At 47.4% G+C, this 13453-nt stretch overlaps 1 protein-coding gene across 1 annotated transcript; it reads right to left on the bottom strand.

Annotated features, from left to right (window-relative positions):
* Positions 1–1068: 1068 nt before the first annotated feature.
* On the bottom strand, positions 1069–8797 carry ADCYAP1 (adenylate cyclase activating polypeptide 1). Its single transcript, XM_015121633.3, is given in 7 exon segments — positions 1069–3755; positions 4840–4938; positions 5409–5540; positions 7710–7820; positions 8143–8407; positions 8410–8444; positions 8647–8797. Coding segments are annotated over 7 exon segments (948 nt in total). The 5' UTR covers positions 8763–8797; the 3' UTR covers positions 1069–3565.
* Positions 8798–13453: the final 4656 nt, after the last annotated feature.

Genomic DNA, 13453 nt, shown 5'->3' with positions numbered 1-13453 from the left:
GCCTTAAATACTGAGCTAAATTCTGAATTTTAGAATCTTCACTCATCCTTTAATTCTATTGTGACACATTTATTGATTTACTAATTGAGCCCATTAATTTTTAGGATGGAACCCTGGCATTTTAAATTAAATGATATGTCACTTATTATGTGACTTTCTATACACTTTCTAAGCCAAAAATAGTCAAGGGCGCCAAAACACACACCACTAGGGAATTTGAGGGAATTTCATATGAAAGTTTTGCTCTAAAGTTTGTAAATACGAACTAAGACAGCATATAATCCACAAATGACTTCTTGTGTTTTGTCTTGTACTTCAAAGTACATTTTCTTTTAAAGACATCTAATTAACTCTTTACTTACTCATGTTCATGTTCCTTCTACCTAAAGCATTTTAATCAGAGACAGTTGTTTGTATGTCTCAACACATTTTAAAACCTCCAAAACTGATTATTTAGATCATTTTATACAAAATTTTATCAAGACAAGTTTAGTCTGCAGTTTCTTGTATAAGAACAATGTTAGATCCCTATTTTAGGCTGGGCATGGTGGCTCACGCCTGTAATCCCAGCACTTCGGGAGGCTGAGGTAAGAGGATTGCTTGAGCAACACCAGCCTGGGCAACATAGTGAGACCTGGCCGCTAAAACAAAAAATAAAAGAACAAAGTTAGATCACTATTTCAGATGTGTAACTAATGCTCCATTAGTTACACTCCAGTAGTGTCTCCCACTACTACCTAGTAACTTTCTGAATATTGAGCAATGTATATACACACTAGGGGATAGAAATTAATCTCAATTGTGTGTCTTACAATGTTGCAACAACGTGCCTGTCTATGAGCTTAAAACCTTCTTAGGCATCTCCATCTGAGAAGCTACTTTAATTTTTTAGCAGAATCCAGTAGCCCATCAAGTATTAAAGCACAGTTCATGAAAATACAAGGATGCTTAGATAGATATATATTCCAGACATAAAAAAATCTTATGGTTGCTAAAGAAATATAATACTTTAAGAGATTTTAAAGTAGTTATTTCCTGAATGTCTTTTTTCCCAAACATTAGACCAAGTTGCATTGTTTACAAAAATTTATTCATACAAATTTTACACACTTTATATAACAGTTATCAAAGTCCTAGTTATAGATATCATGTGTGTAATAATACTTGGTTAAGGTGTTTTTATAATCAGTTGCACACAAAATAAGAGCTTCAAGACTAATATCTACCTAAATTATCACTATATCATAAATCTGCTTCAGTTTAGTAAGGCTCTTGGCATTTCTAAAAAGTATACAAAAGATTAAACTGGGTGATCACTGTAAAATGCTTGCAACTAGCCACGGGAACACTAAATTAGACTTCATAAATAAAAGGTTAACTAGAGCCCTATTTCACCACTAACAGCTGACACAAATACAGAAAACTCTGCCCATTATCCAAGAAACAAATAATTAAGACTAAAATGCAAGCTGATGTGTTGCAGCATTGTAGGGCCACTAAATAGCCATCTGTGATTCGTGGCAATTTAAAAGGCGAAGAAAGGCACTAAAGCTGCAAACTGCATCCCGTGTCACATTGCCTGAGGAGACTGCAGAATTAAAGGAAGATTGATCCTATACACAGGACTCAGGCATAAATCGAATGCCTCTGTTTTCACTATTTGCAATGTGATCTCCTGGCAGCATCCATCCCGCCTGGGAATGCAAATCCAATTCTGTTTTCTTTGATTTATGACTTCATACTGATCAAATCCGTAAAGGAAACGGAAAGGTCCTTTAAACTTTACAAGCTAACGTTTAATCTTTCCTTGTTCTTTTTTTTTTCTTCTTCTTCTTCTTCTTTTTTCAAAAAATAAAAAATAAACTTGTGCCTGAAATTTGGGAGAGTGGCTGGCTGGTTTGTCTGTTGCTGCTCGATCTGGTTGCTGGGTGAAGGTTCTTTTGTTTATAAAGATTACTCTATATGTTGAAAGAATTGACAGGAAACAGACATGCTTTCTTTAGCCAAAGAAAGGATACAAGGGTAGGTTCTCAGGGTCTTTTGGAGCTTGCTTACCTCACTCTTGACCACAGATATAAGATAGTACTCATACATATGAAGAAGAGGATTAAATGATTTATCAGTTAGCAAAACTGAGCAACATGTAAACACTACACATTCTAATATGACAAAGGTTGGTTTTATGAAATAAATTTTACTAAGCAATAAGCAATAATGTAGAAAAATACATTTTACCTACAAACTCAATAAACAAGAAACAAAGGGTTCATATTTAGTGCATAATTACTTATTAATAGCTACACAGGGGTTCCTAAAATTTACAATAAGTGCCTGCATCAAACAAAAAAAAGAAGCATTCACAAGTTTAAGAGAAGTGAATGAAAAATGGTAAACAGTACTTAAACAGTGCAGGAGGGTAGGAAGGAGAGGTCTCCATAAAACCACAAAGGAAAAGGGTGGCTCCTACAGAGCAGGTTTCAAAGGGGAGGATCCTGGCCATTTCACAAGATGAGAAGCATGGACAGCACTGGAGAAAAACACATTGTACTTTGCATCCATTTCCAATACCCAGCGCTCAAAGTCAGGACCATTGGGACTGGACTTGCCCTCAGCTTCCCAGACCTGGGACAACCTCAAACCAGTCCCTTTCCAGGGTCCTCCCCCTACCACCGCATGCTCTGCCTCTTCCAATATACTTCTGTGTCCTTCACTTTGTTCCAATTGCCCTAATTTGGGGATATTAGATTCCCTGGCAACTCAGGAAGTACAGAAAAAAGAGCGGTCTAACGAAGTCGCCTTTTCTGCACTTCCTCAACTCTTCCCCCAGGGAGAGGCGTGAATTCTGGGGAGAAGCACAATTTGGATCGAGCTGTTGTTTTATCGGGAGAATTTTCTTCTGGGCTGAGAGTCTGAAGAGAGACAACTACACATAAAAGGAGAATCAAAGAAAGCAGAAATATTGGAATTGTCACCCAACCAGGGGGACAGTGCCCAGTTGAGTTAGGCTGGGATTGAAGCAGCCTGCCCCAGAGACTCACTGGGAAAGAATGCCCTTCAGCAATTCTCCAAATCATTACCTCAAAATCTCTCTGGAGCAGGGCATCATTGTTTATGTACAGTAGCAAATGGTAAGTAGTAATATCTTCAGGCCTGTCATGGATAAAAATACTCTCCTTTTAATTCCAGTTTACAAAAATAGGAGTAATATTCAAAACAATGATTGTCTACTTTTCTATTTATTTTTATAAAAACATAAACAGCTCAGGCGAATTTTCAATCCTTGTGCACGCTTTGTATGAACTTCTCTCTATACTTATATATATATATTCTTTTTATATATTTATAATATATATCAATAATTGGTCCACAAAGTATATCTGTGCATTCTCTAGTGCTTTGTAAAAAGAAAAACAGTATTATTATCAAAATATTCATTTAATGGCTTTACTTCATTACATAAATACATGTTTGGATAGAACACACGAGCGATGACTGTTCAGTCAGTTTGGAAAACGACTTTTCATTGCGTCAGGGCTGTATACACAGGGTAGCTGGTAACTCATCGCTACAAATAAGCTATTCGGCGTCCTTTGTTTTTAACCCTTTGTTTATACCTTTTCCCTAGGACGGCCGCCAAGTATTTCTTGACAGCCATTTGTTTCCGGTAGCGACTGTAGCTGTCCGTGAAGATTCCATCCGAGTGGCGCTTGGAGAGCGGCTCCGCGTCCTCCTCCACGCCGCCGCCTAGGCTCCCACTGCAAGCAAAGGGGTCGGGAAGAGGGTGGCGGGGCGGGAGACACAGGTTCAATCGCTGCGGGGAGCAGGCGGGCCCCACCCCACGCGGGACCCTTCCGGGAGGGCCCGGGGCTCGCACTGCCCACCGCACCGCCTCCCTCTGCCAGGAGGCAGCCGTAGGGAGGGCTGAGATGGAAGCCCCTCAATGCCTCCCTCCCCACCCAGGACTTCCCGGCACGAAACCCCACAGAGGGGGGGCCCGGGATGAGATCCGGGCAGACGACCTTTCTCCCAACGCTGCCTCTTGAGATCTGACCATCCGTGCGTTCGCACTAAATTGTCCTCACTGTTCCTCTCACCCCCGACGTACAGAGAAAATAACCAGAGAGCCCTAAACATGCCAGGCTGGCTGCTGCCCTGGAGTTTGCATCGATCCTACAATTCCTAGTCAAACGTGAACACTCCTCTCCCTCCTCACGCCAAGTTGAAAAACGTGGTAATAATATAAGTCGACAGGCTGTAGGCAATATTTTTCACTGCATGAATTATTCATGGCGAAAATGTAATCTGTCTTCCCACGGGCTTTATTAAAATGTTGCCTTCTGCTGAGATACGCTTCACGCAAGCCCTATGCTCTCAGTTTCTCTGGCGTGAGCAAAACTGTTTGGTTCCCTAAGTCTTCAAATTTGGCTATTTATCATTTCGATTTGAATTTTCAGTAAATACAACCACCCCTTTCCCCATCCCCCCCCCAAAAAAAGTCATGCTTAGAGGAAATTATAGCAAAACCTCCCTGGAAGCTTGAAGGTTTTGAATGACCGAGAGGTTTGGTTTGGTTTCTCTTTCTTTTCACTCCCTCGCTCGCGTTCCCTTTTTCCCTCTTCCAGAGCTCTCTGGGCCAATTTAAGGTGCCACTTAAAAATCTCCGCCTGCGACCTGTGGCGGGTACCCACCCCAGACCCTGGGGCGCAGACTCACTCTGGGCCCCACGTGCACGCACGGCCGTGGAAGCCGCGCCGCCCGCCCTCCGCGCGCCCCACACAAGCACCCACTCCGGCGCGCGCGAGCCACCATGCGCGAGTTAATCCTTCCACAAACTCTTACCCCACGCCCTTGGCCACGAGCGACTGCAGGTACTTCCTGGCGGACAGCTGGTCCAGCACTTTGCGGTAGGCCTTGTTAAGGATCCCGTGGGCGACATCTCTAACGGGGAGGCAAAGTGCGCGCTCAGGGTCACTGATTCTGCCCCCCAGGTGGCCGCCGGAGACCCCCTTGTTGGGCGCGCGCCCCCTTGACTGTCAGGGAGGCTGACAGAGAAACCTCCAGAGGCACAGAACTCGCAACTCCCGGGACAATCCCGAGAGTAACTGCTAGGATTGGGAGTTAGTCCTGGCTCTAGGAATGGCAGCTGTGGAGTGTGGGTTCCTTGACGCCACTCACTGCCACTCTTTGGGCCACAGCCCCCTCGGTCCCCACGCGGCCCTCAGGTCCACATAGACCCGCCCGCTGCTAATTTTCTGTCACTGCAATAGGATCGGGCCAGGGAGAGGACAGGCTTGAGGACTTTCTTGGGGGGAAAAAAAAAATCCTCGGTGGGTCACCACACCACCCCTCCAGTCACCGCAGTCCCGAGCGCCCAGCCGCGGGTGTGCGCGAGGCCGCGCGAATCTCACCTTCTGTCGGAGGGGTAGTACAATGCGGAGGCGTCGCGCAGCGCGGAGGTGGGGCTCCCGGCGCCCGGCGGCTCCAAGTCGTAGAAGTCTTGGAGCGGGTTTCCGTCCTCGTCGTACGCCTCTTCCTCCGGCCTGCGGGGTGGCCCGGGACAGAAGGAGTGGTCAGTACAAGTTCCTCCCCAGCTCTGCGAGGACCCAAAGAAAGGGGCTCGCGCTGATTTTCACAGTTGATAAAAGTCCTCCACGGAGAATTGTCTTTTCTCCCAGGACTGGAGGTGGGAGTAGAGGTAAGGAGGAGGGAACCACACCCGACCATTCCTACCCCGCCAGGCGGCTCGCCCACCCCCCCTTTTCGCGGGTAAAGGGTGGTCCTGCAGGGCCACAGCCTCAACAAGCACTGGGAAACACAGGCGTCTCCGCCGATCGAGCACACCTGGCTACTGAAAAGGACCGCCCCCCTCCCCGCCCGGCTCCCGAGCCTCCACAAAGCAGCAACGGGCGGGGACGAGAAAGGCCCTACGAGACTAGGCGCTGACCCACGCGAAGACCCGAATGGGGAGGCCCAGAAAGCAAAGGAGAAGATGGATGGGGTGTGCGGCGGCCAGCTCCGCAGCCACCCCCACCCCAGCCTCCGAGCCCAGGGGAGCCCTTCCCGGAGCAGATGTAGGTCACGGAGAACCTCGGTTTCTATTTTGGGCAGGAGAGGATCTGGCAAGAACATGAATAATAGATGCCCCTAAACTTAGCCAGTTTGGCGGCGGCTCAGACTGTGGCGTGTCCTAGCCCTCCGGTGCCTCTCGACCGGAGAAAGTGCCAGGCACACGGGAATTTGAAAATAGCTGAGGGTGAAACGAGGGTGTTTTAAGGCAACTAAACGAATAGTTCGCGCTAATCTGTTAGCGATGGCGGGGCCCCATCTCACCCCCAGAGCACAAGGAGGGGGTGCGATACCCAGCGAGTGCCTGGCGACTTCGCAGTCACCCTCATCTACAGCCTCCATTCTTGACATAGGACGGGTAGAGATGAGTTAAAACAAATCCTTCTCGCTTTGGACCCCTGGAGAGATTTGGAATGCAGCCAGCGCTAGTAGCACTCTCTAGGCAGGGATGGAGTCGTACTTCGTTACTTCACTCGCCTTTTCTCCATCCTTGGAGAGGTCAGGGCAAGGCAAGCACATACCTCCGCACGCCCCGCACCCAGCCTTTTCTCGGCGATGCGCCTCAGCCCTGGCCCGGGTACCCCGAACCCTGGGTCTTTCTGATATTGCCCTGGCCCGAGTCCAGATACTGGAATCCTAATAGAGAAGCCAGAACCCATCTCTCCGTTCAAATCAATGGTCAGCGGCCCCCCAAGGCTAATGTTCCTGGGCGAGGCTAGGAGAAGGCAGCTTCGCAGACAGAAAGAGCGCTCCTCTCTGCCCCAGGCGCCGCGGGTGCGGACCCTCCCCTGCCCAGGGCTCTTCCACAGTCCGGCACATCGGCCCGCGACTCCCTGGGGCTGCCTCCGGGAACCTGGGCAGCGCCTGCCGATTAGAAACCCGGGGTTAAGAAAAAAGCCAAGGTTCCTCCATCCTGGGCCGGGCAGGGCTGCTCTCCCGCTCCTGCCTGCCTGCTGGCTTTCCCTTCCTCCTCCCTTGCGTCTGTTTTTCCCCCTCCTTCGCAGTCTCGTTCTTGTTCTTCCCTCTCTTAAGTCGCTTTTCCTCAATCACACCGGGCCAACACCCTCCCCCACCCCACGCCCCCCAAGACAGCCTGGGATTCAAAATGCAGTTGGAACACGGATCACTTGAAAGAAAGCTCTTCAGGGGAAAGAACTGGAATGAAATGAAGAGAAAGGGTGGAAAGGAGAGAGAGGCCCCACCCGGATAGTCCAGAACAAGCGGTAACAAAGCAAAGTCCGAAGGAGCTTCACGCTCAACCCCCGGCCAGGCTCCAGAGCTGAAGTTCTCCTAACTCATCCTAAGGATAGGTAAAAGAAACCAACCTAGGGGCCATGCCCTGCCCCCATCCTGCTGGCCAGGTTGGGAGAGGCGGGTTGTCCAGCGGCCAGAAGCTCACTGACTCTACTCGGGACCCTGAGCTGCCTAGGGCTGGGGGAGGGTTCCGAGCCGTCGCGGAGCCTGCCAGACCCTCCGGCTAGAATGGGGACCCGCTGTCCAGCCAAGGCTGGCGGAGGCGCACTGGGGGCGCAGAGGGCGATGCTAGTAGTCTGGACCCAGAGGACTGCAGGAAGGAGACTGTGAGGAAGTGTCTGTGACTGGGAAGCCCCAGCTCCTGCTCGGCCCGGGCAGCCAGCACCTACCTGATCCCGGGGAACCGGAGTCCGGCGGCGGCAGGTGAGCAGTAGACGCTGCTGTGCATGATTATCCCGTAGACCAGCAGGGCCAGCCTCGCTCCGCTACACATGGTCATTCTGCGCAGGATGGGAAAGAGGGCACACAGCTGTGAGAACGTCCCTGGCCTTCCACCCTCCAACCCCAAAAAACTCTCGAAGCTGGGGGAGGGACGGAGCGAAGCCCCGGCTCCCTGTATTGAACACCACTTAGCGACAGCCGGCGCGCGCCCTGCCACTTCTTGCTTGCTATAGTTAGAAATATATAAATATATGCATATACCCAGCGCCCAATAACTAGCCAGACCTGGTTGAAGGAAAGCTAACTATCCTGACGCGATGCCAGCGAAAGAATCAGCAGTCGAGTGAGTCGGTGGGTTTGGTAAGGTTTTCTTTCCCTTGCCCTTCAACTCTTACCGCTGTCAGGAGAGGGTGTGCTGCCAAGTAGGACGGCGGGCAAAGGGCTTCTTCAAGTTTCTGCGCTGGAGTCACAACCCGAGAGGCATCACCGTCTGGCGTTGGTGTCTGAGCAGAAGCCGCAGGAACGAGCAGGAGCAGCAGGAGGAGCTGCAGGACTTGTTTGCCGAGGCTCGTGTTCTGTTCAAAAGTTTGTAGACGAGCAGAACTAGGAGGGAGCGTGACACGGAGAGAAGGGGGCGAAGAGAGACAGAAGAAAGAAAGAGGGGGCGAGGAGGTAAAGCGCGGAGGAGCAAAGTGGCCGTAAGTCCACCCGGAGGAATAAGCAAGCGGTTAAGGAAAAGAGGGAAAGTCAGAGAAGAAGGGGAGGAAGGAAAGGGAGAGGGCCGGTCGCCAGCCGGCCTTTGTAGGAGCCGCTGGTCAGGCAGCTGTGAGGGTCGACAGCGCCTTCTCTGCTCCAAGGTCTCTCTGGCTGCCTCTGAAGCTGTGGCTTCTTCAGCTGCTGCCGGTGGTTACAGAGGTGACCGGCCTTCTGCTCGTATTTATCTGTGCAGTCAGCAAAAATCTATCCGAACATGGTTTTTGGAGAGCCCTCTTTGTCAACATCTGTCTGCCTGTTGCCTTTAAGAACAGAATATTTTGTTTCACTGTTGCGCTCCGATTTTTATTCATGAAATGACTTCCTTTTTTTTTTTTTTTCAGTCACGTAATGATCGGGTATCAGAAAAAGACGTCAGCATCCTAGTCCCTCAAGGAACATATTAACTATTCTGTGCTGTCCTCTTGGATGATAAGATCCGGAGTCATCGACTTCTCATAAACACCTTTCACTCATACAATCCAATTTTTAAGAAGTCCAATTATTTTTGATGGTTTTCAATTTCACCCATTTCTCAAGGACAGGTAAAGAATTTTTAGAATTTTGAGGATGGCAAAAGTTATGTTTTTAACTATATAATTACGATTTCTCTTTACTTTTTCATCAAGCCCCACCAATCAGAGCTCTGGTCTCTGGAGTTAAGCATCATCAAGCTCTCCTATTAATAAATTTAATTTAGATCTCCTAATTTCTTGCGTATGTTCTTTCAGATAGACCATTAAATGTGGAAGTCGTTTTGCTTTTAAAGGGAAGTCTTGGAGGATTTTCAGTAAATCTCTCTTGAGTCTGGCTGCCGTTGACAGTCGGGCTAGGAGTAGATTGATGAGAGCTCAAGCTGCCTCCGGAGCGCGGCCTGCGGAGCTGTCCAGACTCCGGGTGCTGAAGTGTTCGGTCACAGATGCTACAAACGTTGAAAATTGCCACTGGTTTAATTTTTCACCAGAGCCTCTAAATTTGAAGAGTTGGCAGTAGTGCTATTAACGTGGCGATTCATTGCCTAAATCACCCCCATCGTTCAGATACATCTTTCCCCTTTGTAGTGTCCACAAATGCCCTAATGCTGAGAATGCTCTCCATCCCTGCCTGGATTTGAGGAAAAAGCATTCTGTCCTCCGTTAGTCCTGGCTTTTGGATCTCTAGACTGGCCGTTTGGCTACCTTCACACCTTCTGTGGCTCTTACAGATTTTAAAAATTGATGTTGTGAAATTGTGTTTTCCACAAGAAATGAAATGTTAAGAATTTTGGGGTGAGAAATATGTTTTTCCACTTTGTTTACAACTTGAGCTCTGTTTGGGAAACACAGATGGACTGGGAAAGCATGAGGGTTCCCAGTACAAGTTCACTTGATGAAGGTTTCTAACAGGAATCCCTCTGCTGGAAACAGTTAAATTTTTTTTAACTGAAAATGATGTGGTAAGAGGAAAGCAATAAGGGAAGACCATATCCACCCAGAGGCTTCCAATTTCCTGCGTAATTTAAGAAGGGTCATATATTTCTACACCAGTAAGAGAAATTGGGCCTATTTCTTGAAAGAAAGAAAGGAAGGAAGAAAGGAAGGAAGGAAGGAAGGAAGGAAGGAAGGAAGGAAGGAAGGAAGGAAGGATGGAAGGAAGGAAGGAAGGAAGGAAGGATCCATCAGTAACCATTAGAGTGCATTTTAATTATTTGGATCTTACACAAAAATTAGGGGAAATTCCAGTTTAGTGAGAGGGTTTCCTGTTACTATGATTCGGATCCAACATTTAAATAAGCTATATTAGTTCTGCATGCTTTTTCCAAGATATTATGTTTCTCCTTCTAAATGCTGTTCCCGCTCTTACTTGAGATTTAATACTTCCTCCTTCTTAAAAAAACTAAGTTTTGCTTATTCCTGGCCATGAATGACCAAAAACTGTCTGCTTCTTCTTAGTTTATTCCTGGCCGTGCTTCAGATTGTCTGCCTTCAATAAAGCTTCAAACCACATCTACATGGGAATATGTCTCTTTTACTCTGATACATATGCTCACTGATTTATGTCGGAGTGTTTACATGCCTGTGTTCCGTGTTCAGCTCTGCCTCTGCAGCAAGCTCGCACACAAAGAGGCTGCGGTGAACACTACCAGATAATCAAGCAGAGACGTCTTTCTTACTAAAGCGCCCAAAGCTATTCCCCACTGTGGCTTTCCTGTCTTCCGCCTTGCTTCACGTCAAAGGTGAACCCCATTAAAAACCTTACTCTTTCCTCCCACACGAATTCCGAAATGAGTTCAATCTGAAGAAATATTTGAAAATTTCCAAGACTCCTTGTACAATTCACTACTCAACTTTAGTAAAGGGAGCCACCATGTGGGGAGTTTGCTGACTTCACGGCCTATTAAAGGGGGAAAACCACAAACACGATTAACCATCTGGGGGGGACGACTAACTGCTGGCTCCAAGGGCCAACAGGGGCTGAACTGTGCCTCTGACTTACCAAGGCTATGACCCCTGCGCTCTTCTCAGCTTAGATACCCTCAGCTCAGAACTCAGGGCTCAGCACCCAAAAATTACAGGTCTTCAGACCTGAACCCATTCACCAGAGTGAAAGACTAAACAGAGAACTTGAAATTCTTGGTCACTGAACTCCTGAAAATCAAGTTTCGAGACCCAGCAATTGCTCAACACAATCTAAAGACCCACCCAGCCCTGCCCACACTGCCTGGGGGAATCAAACTCCCACAGGATCACCCGCAGATCTTTTGTTGCTCGTGGCCATCATCTAGTTGGGCATGTTTGACATCTCTCCCAGGGGAGCTTTCCTATTCATGAAAATCTGGCCTTGGGCCCCTGGGCCAAGGGAAAAGGCCAATAGATAGGAGGAACTCGAAGCTGCTAAATGAGAGTATAGGCCCCTTCTGCTTTCTATTGGTTGGAGGGAATATGGGATGACTGATGTTTCAAAGACCAAAACTACCCCCAAACGCCCCTCTGATTCTAATCTTGGAAGGCTCCAGTCAAGCATTAGCACAGCATCCTGGAGGGACTTTCGGGGGCCAGCGAGGAAGAGGGGACTTGTCAGCCCAAAACCCCAGGCTAGAGAGACTAGCAGCCCCAACATGCACTGAGGAGGCATGGGGCAGTGGCCAGGTGGGATACTGTGGCCCAGTCCGACAGACATGCTAATTGCAAGTGGAGACCCCAGTCTGGCTTGAAGTGCAGGTAGGAGCTGGAGGGTGAATCCTAGGGGCCCTCAACTAAAGCACTTTTATGAGAGGAGAGAGAGAAAGGGAGGAGGAGCTAGAGGAGAATTGGGGAAGAGCAAGACCAGGGTACAACAGCCTTCCGGTTTTACTGTTCTTACCCAGTTTCCCTCACGAAGGGTATTTAGGTATTTAGGGTTAAGAGTACAAGAGAAACCTTCCAACCTCCTATATATAATTGAAAATGATGAAAGAGAGGATTGGGGGAGAGGAGGAAGAAGAGACCAAAGAATTAGAACTTTCTGTTTACAGAAAACACAAAGGAATTTCAAGTCTTCTTTCCAATGCTCCCACTCCCTCCCCTCAGTGCTCACCAGAAGACTTCCCAGGCCAGCAAAGTAGATTTCCCAGGCTGGCAAAGTTTCTTTCCAGGCTATGAGGATTGTTACGTTAGCTGGAATCATATTCAGCTAGAAAAATTAGAAGAACAACGGAAATCTTAGAGTAGGAGGTCTAACCAGCATCCTCCCTGAGGCACAGCAACTGAAGGTGACTTGAGCTAAGCCCTGACCTGCCCCGAAGAGGCTGTTTATATATATTTGTTGGAAATGATTTAATAATACTCTGAACTTCAAGTCTCTAATGTATCAACTTTTATCCTGTTGGTCCTTCAGATGTGAAAACAAGTTTTGGTAAGAAATGATAAATACTAGCTAAAAGTCAAACTAACCCTTCCCCAAATTGGTTTTCCTGGTGGCTAACACATCCATCCGCCTTTGTTGAAGGGTCAATCCTTGAACCTTGAATTAACATTCAATTTAAAGAACTCTAGCCTCTGAGGAAGTGGGCTTTTGTATTCAAACAAGAGGAATATGTCTAGTATACATACTGGGAGTTTGAATTGCAGATGGCTTCACAACATTAGCAAATAGTATAGTGTTTGTACTGTTGTGTCTGTGTCAGGTTTCTGCCTTTGGACCATCACCACTTGGGAAGTTGGCTTTCCTTCTTTTGCATGGGAATCTTCAACATCTTTTAAACTGCTCCCCTCCACCCCCATACTGCAAATCAGTGGTGAGCTAAATGTATTTTTGCCTTTAAGCAGCCCAGTGAAGTGTGGCTCCTGGTCACTTGGATAAGATTTCCACTACTTTCTTTTTGGATCAGTCACCCGTAGTACCCAGGATTTCTCCATCACATTCTCTTTCCTTAGCTACATAGCTCTATACCATTACCTTTTACTACCACTATCTCTATATCCTACAACATTAGATTTTTCTTAATCATATAAAAGGACATGTTTGCTCAAAGCATCCTCACACATTCCTAGTATAAATAATCTAAATCAAGATTGGAAAAGTTGTGCATTTTTATTCTTTTTTTTTTTTTTTGAGACAGAGTCTCGCTCTGTCCTCCAGCCTGGAGTGCAGTGGCGCAATCATGGCTCACTGCCACCTCTGCCTCCCAGGTTCAAGAGATTCTCCTGCCTCAGCCTCCTGAGTAACTAGGACTACAGGCGCCTGACACCACGCCCGGCTAATGGTTATGTTTTTAGTAGAGACAGGGTTTCACTATCTTGACCAGGCTGGTCTCAAACTACTGACCTTGTGACCCACCTGCCTCAGCCTCTCAAAGTAATGGGATTACAGGTGTAAGCCATCACACCTGGCACATTCTATTCTTTTTTAGCCAGTACTTAGCATAAGAAGCAGGCTATAATAAGCTTTTTCAGTAAACAAGCCTGATGCAAACCATCAT

This window comes from Macaca mulatta, chromosome 18 (genome assembly GCF_049350105.2).
Source record: "Macaca mulatta isolate MMU2019108-1 chromosome 18, T2T-MMU8v2.0, whole genome shotgun sequence".
NCBI lineage: Eukaryota > Metazoa > Chordata > Mammalia > Primates > Cercopithecidae > Macaca > Macaca mulatta.
Note: the sequence above shows the minus strand (reverse complement) of the source record. Positions and strands in the feature narration are given on the sequence as shown.